General features: G+C 40.4%; 1 protein-coding gene across 2 annotated transcripts in view; it reads left to right on the top strand.

Annotated features, from left to right (window-relative positions):
* Positions 1 to 6038, top strand: part of LOC119589937 (dual specificity tyrosine-phosphorylation-regulated kinase 1A-like) — a 58475-nt gene extending 52437 nt beyond the window's left edge. For both annotated transcript variants that reach the window (XM_037938605.1, XM_037938604.1), the window contains exons 6-9: positions 1344 to 1630; positions 1819 to 1965; positions 2359 to 2794; positions 3092 to 6038. In XM_037938605.1, the coding sequence (XP_037794533.1) occupies positions 1344 to 1630; positions 1819 to 1965; positions 2359 to 2794; positions 3092 to 3897 (1676 nt within the window). In that variant the 3' untranslated portion in view covers positions 3898 to 6038. The remainder of the gene's footprint in view (positions 1 to 1343; positions 1631 to 1818; positions 1966 to 2358; positions 2795 to 3091) is intronic.
* The last annotated feature ends 2452 nt before the right edge of the window (positions 6039 to 8490 follow it).

Here is an 8490-nt window from a genome sequence, read left to right as displayed (position 1 = left end):
AAAGACAAATCTCTTATGGGTTGAGGTATTGTATTAATCTGTGTAATATGTATGTCAAAAGGATAAAAAGTACTAATTTTCTTTCATTTTTTTTCCTTTTGTCTTTTCTTCTATCAAGGATCTCACAAACTTTGAAGTAAAATTAGTAATAAAGCTCTGCTTTTTAAGTATCATTTCTATTTGACTTCACTTGATGTGTAGAGTACTGTTTGAATTTATAAATTTACAGATTTTATTTCACAAAGAGCTGTCTTAATGGAACTAGGTTATGCTGTATGTTCTTTTTTATTTGAAATTACTTTTTTCTGAGAAAGATAGAAAAAAAAAATGTTTGCTGAGGTGCTTTCTGTTATGTAGTGTGAAATAAGGGGAATGGCACACAGCTAATGCTAACATATTACAGCGAACAACTTGGGGGTATGGAGTAATATTCTGCATGAGAAAAGAGAATGACTTTAGCTAAGAAAAATTGCTGTTGACTTTAGAGTACTAGTGTGATAGTGTTGTGCTTTTTTTGTGTGAAGTAATGTAACATAGGTTGGTGATGGTGTTTTCTCTCTCTCTCTCTCTCTCTCTCTCCTCTCTCTCTTCTCTCTTTCTCTCTCTCTTTCTCTCTTCTCCTCTTTCTCTCTGTCTGCCTCTCTCTTTCTCTCTGTCTGCCTCTCTCTTTCTTCTCTGTCTGCCTCTCTCTTTCTGTCTGTCTCCTCTCTCTTTCTTCTGTCTCCTCTCTCTTTCTCTCTGTCCTCTCTTTCTCTCTGTCTCCTCTCTTTCTCGTCTCTCTCTTTTTTTTCTGCTCTCTTCTCTCGTCTCTCTCTCTCTCTCTCTCTCTCTCTCTCTCTCTCTCTCTCTCTCTCTCTCTCTCTCTCTCTCTCTCTCTCCTTCTCTCCCCCCTCCCCCCTTCCTCCTCCCTCCCTCTGTCTTTCTCCCTTTCCGTCCCTCTTCTCTCTCTTTTTCTTACCTACCCATTTCTGCCTTTCCTCATCCTTTTAAATCTATTTTCCCTATCTTCAGATGTTTTCCATACAGTTTTATCTTTGCATATTATGAGCTGTTGAGTTATTTAGGATTCATGTTGATTATTCAGTAAATCATCTCCATGTGTCATGCTACAGTTTTTCTTTTTCTTATTCCTTTGTTACTGTCGTTACCATTGTGTAATTTTAGTTTTTCTGTCATGTTGAGTAAAACTGTAATTCTCAAGTATTGATAAACTATTACATAGATTAATTTATGAGTTCAATCGTTCATTCTTTTAAATATCCTTTTTTTTTTTTTTTTTTTTTTAGTATAAAAGCACTTTTATTATTTCAATGTCACTTCTAATCCTATCCTCATCCAAACAGTGCGGTTGAAGCGTCATTTCATGTGGCGTAATCACCTGTGCCTGGTGTTTGAGCTGTTATCCTACAACCTGTACGACCTCTTGCGTAACACCAACTTCAGGGGGGTTTCACTCAACCTAACCCGCAAGTTTGCGCAGCAGTTATGTACAGCACTTCTCTTCCTGTCCACGCCGGAGCTTCAGATCATTCACTGTGATCTCAAACCTGAAAATATCCTGTTGTGCAACCCCAAGCGAAGTGCCATCAAGATTGTGGACTTCGGCAGTTCTTGTCAAATGGGGCAAAGGGTAAGTGGCATTTCTTGATGCAGAGGTAGTCTATATTTTTATTGAAGAAAAAAGTCTGTAGTTGTCAGTTTATTAATATTTAGATTTTTGAGATCTTCATAGCAAGAACTTTTATGGGAGAGATAAATATGGGAATAAAGAAATTTGGTGAAAGAGAAGATGGTTAAAGTTTTATCCCTCTCTTACAGATATACCAGTACATTCAGTCAAGGTTTTACCGTTCCCCTGAAGTGTTACTGGGAATCCCATACAACATGGCCATTGACATGTGGAGTCTAGGCTGTATACTTGTGGAGATGCATACAGGAGAACCTTTATTTTCAGGGGCCAATGAGGTAAGTGCATCTCATTTTATACAAACAGTTTGTTACTTGGCTGTTTTGTTATCATTATTACATTTTAAGATTTTTTTTTTATCTCAAAAACATTTGTTTCTTTAATAATTGCTGTGTACATAGAGCAATAAGTACATTTTTATTTAGTTAATTTATTTTGATTGATTTATTTATTTTTATTTATTTATTTATTTATTTATTTACTTTTATTTTTTTATTTTTTTGGCTTCATCAACAAAGATAAAGAGCTTTAAATTCTTTCTTAAAGTAGTTGTAGTTTATTGTATCCCCTTTAATATTTGATCATTTTGGGAGTGCCCATCACTAAGTCTCAGCACCTCACGTACTTTTCTTTGTAACTGGACTGTTCTGAAGCTGTAGTCTCTTCTGCAGGTGGACCAGATGAACAAGATAGTGGAAGTGTTAGGGATGCCACCAAAGCACATCCTCGACATGGCGACTAAAGCACGACGCTATTTTGATAAGTTACCTGATGGGACCTATATTCTAAAGAAACCAAAGGATGGCAAGAAATACAAGCCGCCAATGAGTCGTAAATTGCGGGACATTATTGGGGTAGAGAGCGGCGGTCCGGGCGGGCGGCGCTTGAATGAGCAGGGTCACTCAGTCTCGGATTATCTCAAGTTTGAGGATCTGATTAAGAAAATGCTTGATTATGACCCAAAGACACGGATCACTCCATATTATGGGCTGCAGCACAATTTCTTCAAACGAACGAGTGACGAATCCACAAACACGAGTAACTCCACCAGTCCAGCAATTGAACACACGGTGGCCTCCCCAATCAACCATTCAACCTCACAAACTGGTTGGTCAAACTCACGACTTCTTTTATGATATACTTTACTTGAAGGTGTAGCCTATACTATGGTAATTGAGTGTAAACTTGTAGATACTGCCATAAAAACAGTCGACCTGTTAGTGTATTGTCATTTCTATTTCACATTACCAGTAGATATGTAATATATGAGGCTTTGTAAATGACAGTTTCTTGTCCTCTTTTTTTCTTTTTTCTATTGAAGTAGAAATTATTAATTTGTAATAGTTTTGTTATTTTTGTTTTATTATTTATTTATTTTTATTTATTTTTTTACTTTTTTTTCAGTGGTGGTGTCGGGTCGTGCACGGTCAGACCCTTCGCACCAGCACACTCACACAGGGCACTCTCATGGGGCTATGGACTGTGAGGTGTTTACTCATCATGCAGCTCATCCTCCCCACTCTGCCCACCATCCCCGCCACGTGCACCCATACCATGCCCACCGTTGTCGACCACTGGACCCTCGCCCTCTAGATGCAGCCGGACGGCCCCAACCTCAGGCTACGGCAGCAGGCAGCGTAGCTGCTGCCGGAGGATCCTTGCCACCAACGGCAGTGTATGCAGCTCACCCATATTTGCCGATGGCACTGGACTGTACCCAGACCGGCTCTGTGAATCTGCCCTTGGCACCTAGTGGTGGTAGTAGTGGTGGTGGTCCACCCCAAGCATCCTACCAGTATCCTGGCATTCCCTCCTTCCCACCTTCCACTTCCAGTAGTAGTGGAGGCAGTGGAGGACAAGGAAGCATGGTCGGGTATAGCTACCCTGGTGGTTCTCTAGTGCCGGTTGTGTCAGGAGGCCCCAGTGTACTGTATGAAGGGGCACGCCCACCTGGGGGTCATCTTGAGCAACCACAACCGCTGCCCATGTCTCAGCAAGGTGCAGCAGGAGCAGCAGCAGTGGCAGCAGGAGCAGTGCGGGTGGGACAAAGACAGAGCAGCAGTGGTGGAGGAGGTGGAGGAGGAGGAGGAGGTGGAGGAGGAGGAGGAGGAGCAGGAGGAGGAGGTGGTGGTAGTGGCTCAGGAGGGGCTGGTGCAGGGGGTGAGGACAGCCCCATGGTGGTGCAGCACAGCCCCCTGGCCAGTCATTAACCCCTGGGCTGACCTAGCAACCTGCTCAACAGTGTATTGTAAACAGTGGGCAGCCAGGCTTAGGACAGCTAGGAGTAAGTGAGCCTGGGCCGAGACAGCGCAGGGCGGGTGGGCACATTGTGGTGCAGGACCGTGTGTGCCTGTGTGATGTGAGCCTGTAACACCCAGAGTGGAGGCTGGCGGGGAACCACCCATGTTTCAGCGCCGCCGCCCCCCGGCCCCCCTCTCTCTCCTGCCACTGCTTTTATCTTGTTATTTATTATTCTGGTGAGGAGGGACTGGCCAAGGGCCGCCCTGCATCTGGCTGCCGGGCTGCCCGGGGGCCGGGCCGGCTGCGTTGGCTAATCCAGTCTCAGGAACTCCCTCCCCCCACCGCCACCACCACATCTAGACTACCACTTCCCTTACCCTCATCAACACTCCTCAAAAAATGCCATCACTACCACACCCATCAATAGATCACCACCAGCATATTGCCTGCCACTGATGCATTGATAGTGCAGTAAACCCCTCCTTTTTCCCTTTGTCTGTCTGGTATTATGCATAACATTCATAACTCAGTATTCAGCGAGTGCATTTTGGATTATTGCACTCCAATATCCTCCTACTACTTTTCCCAACCTTTTTCTAATCTTCAGTCTTGCAGAAGCACTTATCATGCAGAAAAAACATCTTCAGAGCAACACTGGTTCAGCTGGCTCCTCTCTCACAACAGAAATATTACACATAGTGAGTCAGTTCAAAAGTGTAGACAACACAAAAAATCTAATCATGAACCATTTATCCTTGTTCTACATTGAAAAAGTCATTGTTAAGTGAGATAAACAGGCATGTACAGGTATTTCAATGAATACAACAACATAAACATTGATCTCATTTTTGGCAGCTTAAACATATAAAAATCCTCAGTAACAAAAATTAAAATTCACTAACCATTGGTGATACAGAGCACCAGAAATCTAAGCATTTATCCAGTTTGCTCACATGTGAACAGGCAACAACCCACAAAAAGAAACATTCAGCTTTTCTTACATGCAAACAGTCATGCATATGCAGTTGTTACAATTTCCTTTCCCTGACATTCATCCCTCCCACAAAAGCATATGGTGTAACTTTCTTCTACACCTCATTAAATGTATCATTCATACAGCAGGATCCTATATATGCAAGCAGCTGGTGCATTTACAGCTAAGTTTTGTGCATCCTGCTGATGCATTACATAAATCACATCTCTTAGGACAATGAGTTCTGTTCATGTTGAGCCAGTTTCCCCACTAAACCAGCTGCTACAATTTTCAAACAGGAACTGTCAAACACCCATATCCAAGTGTAGTATCAGTCATCAGTCATCCCATCCCCCTCTCATTCCATCCTACACAACAACCCCACCCTGCACATCCAGCTTCAGGCCAGCTGGACTCTGCTCAGTCTGATAGCAGCTTGTAGCATTTGTAGAGTATATTCCAATCTGTACTTCAAAACCATAAGTATCAAAATACAGTCATAAATTATCTCTTTTTTGTTGGTTCATGCTGAATCTTCAATTTTCAACTGCCCTAATTCCCTATCAACATCATGCCAAAGACCTCAGCACACCCTTCATTCCTCTTGACGTTTCCTCACCAGTTGTCTACAGTTTGTGATCTGGGGGACCCACCATTGGCCGTCATGTGTGGTCGCTATTTTATCACTGTCTTATTTCTCTTTTTTTAATGATGGAGGATTTGCTCACTTTTTTTACCTTTGCTTTTATATAATTTTTAAGGAAATGACGGGGTAATTTCTTTTTATATACAGTGGATTCCATAGGTATTGGTTTTGACTAAACCAAATTGATTTTTTTGTTTTTAAGGAAGTGGATAGTCTCAAATAGAAGTAACAGAAATCCATCTTTGGTTTCAGTGTTGGTAGACTAGTTTAAATAATTAGCAAGTTTGCTAACACAGTTTTATTCTGCTCTGTTCAGATGAAAGAAACAGAATTAATTACACTTGTTGGGGTCAAAACTTTGATACATATCCCCCTCTCAATTTTACATTTGATAAAAGCAACAGATTGCTGAGTTTGTGGACACTTCACAGAATCATGAAAGTGAAAATTACATTAAAAGTATTTTCATAATTGAATTACTATTTTTAATCTTGATAGGAAACTCTATCACCAGTCTCTCATACACATACACTCATGCACACGCATACACACATGCGCGCACACACGCACACACACGCACACACATGCACACACACACATGCACACACACACATCACACACACACACACACATATGCACACACACATATGCACACACACAATGCACACACACATGCACACACACAATGCACACACACACATGCACACACACACACACACACACACACACACACACACATACACACACACACATACACACACACACACACACAACACACACAAAAAAACAACAACACACACACACACACACACACACACACACACACACACACACACACACACACACATATGCATACACATACACATACCCACATATGCAACACACACCCACATACGCATACACACACCACATGCGCATACACATGCATACACACATATACACATATATTCATACTTTTAAGAGAGGGAAAGAATAACGCATATATAATTGAAATAAAAAGACAAGCAAATTTAAATTATTACTCTGATTAATTGTGCAAGAATGATTATGCAAGGGAACATCAGTGGTCTGAATTTGGGAAACACTAAAACTTAATGATCAATTTTTATGACTTCGTGATAATGTTCACATAAAGTATTTGGCCACAATTTGCATTATTTTCTATCTTTCCCTTATTCTTCTTTCTATTTTCTTTTCTCAAGGGAAAAGATTATCCCATAGGAGAGCTGCAATAAAATAAAACTGATTTAGAAATAATGATAAAGGCAATGAAACAAGACCATACCAATGGAAAAATCAGGGTTTACCCCCCATGTTACCTACTGATTTCTGTGTTGTTGTTGTTTTTTTCACATTTTTATCAATTTATTTTATTTTGTATTAGGTAAATTTTGTTCTTATGTTGCATCTTTCCCTTAAGTGCTGTTTTCATGAATGGTGTTCGTCACAGGGCATTTATTCTCTGGTTTGTCATAACATATAAGGCACATCCGTCAGTATGTCAATGCTGTCGAAATTAGATATGTCTGTGTCTGAATGAGAAGCAAACTTCACTAATTTGCAATTTAAGGCTTATAATGAATATAGTTAAGATTTGGATGAGAGTCAGGTGAATAATGCCCTTGCCCTACCCTTCTCTGAGCATCAATTATAATTATAGTTATTATTATTGTCATTATTATTATTATTGTCATTATAATTATTATTATTATCATCATTATTAATTATTGTGATTATAATTATTATCATTGTGTACATTTGCTCACAGTGGCATACCCTTTTTGTGAACGCAGAGCTCACTCACAGTCAGTGTGCGCGGTCCATGATGTGTACATAGAGCATGTTTGGCAAGTGAATTCTCACAAGAAAGCCAATTTGAAATGGCCAATTTAAGCGTCAACCCAGACTCCGCTCAACCAGTCAACTGGCTGTAAAGATTTTTGTGGAGAATTTATTTCCCAGACATGCTCATAGTCTAGCAGCTGTTGGGAGACAGGGTGGTAGGTAAATGTCAGGCAAAGGGCAAGCTTGGCAGTTTTATGAGTCTTCAGATTACTGCTTACATGTACAATGTAGGTCCTTGCATCTTTTGAAACCCTTGAAACTGTTGAGTTGCCACAGACCAGTTTAGTAAAAGTAAACAGAGAAGTTGGAAGTTTGGAGTGGTTGTAACCAACACATTACAGAAACAAAACAAAAAAGAAAAAATAAATAAATAAAATAAAACAGAGAGACTGTCCTCCTACCATACGACCTCAGCGCTCAGTGGCTTGGGGCTGCCTTCGAGGACGGGGTGTCACAGAGACCCATGTCCTGCCCTCCTCCGTGCTGTGTTGTGCCACTATGGTCATTTCTCGTAGCCAGTACGATGTAGAGGCCTAACACTACCAGACTATGGCATAGATTTTGCTCATCTTGCAAGGAATATAGCAAACTCTTGGATAATTTCATAAATGAACCCTTTTTCGTTATTGCTTCTTAATTGGCTTGCAGTAGTAGCATTGTTAAATTTTACATTTTTTCAGCTTTTAGGTGGTTGTATGAAATTACTCAGTGTAATGTTGAAGTTTATAAAAGTACTTTTTCAGAAATAGATTTATTTGTTACATGCTTGAGAGAAATCTAAAGACTGTGATCATCCTAAAGGGGTCAGATACTTTGATGAATGTAGTGTTTGTCTGCCATTGGTGGTTTGTACATCATTGGCATGCAGCACACCACAGGTAGAGTTGACATCTGCTTCTGCTGTTACCTGTGCATCTGTCCTTTTTGTAAGTTCCATATAATTACACTTATTTTATATCATTCACAGTGTAGTACAACAGGAATTGTATTGATTTATTTTGGATCTGCTCTGTATAAAATTTCATTGAACCCATAAAAAAAAGAAATCACATGCACACGCACACAAACATGTGCACATACACACAAACGTGGGTACAC

The sequence above is a fragment of the Penaeus monodon genome, chromosome 26, assembly GCF_015228065.2.
Source record: "Penaeus monodon isolate SGIC_2016 chromosome 26, NSTDA_Pmon_1, whole genome shotgun sequence".
Classification (NCBI taxonomy): domain Eukaryota; kingdom Metazoa; phylum Arthropoda; class Malacostraca; order Decapoda; family Penaeidae; genus Penaeus; species Penaeus monodon.
Note: the sequence above shows the minus strand (reverse complement) of the source record. Positions and strands in the feature narration are given on the sequence as shown.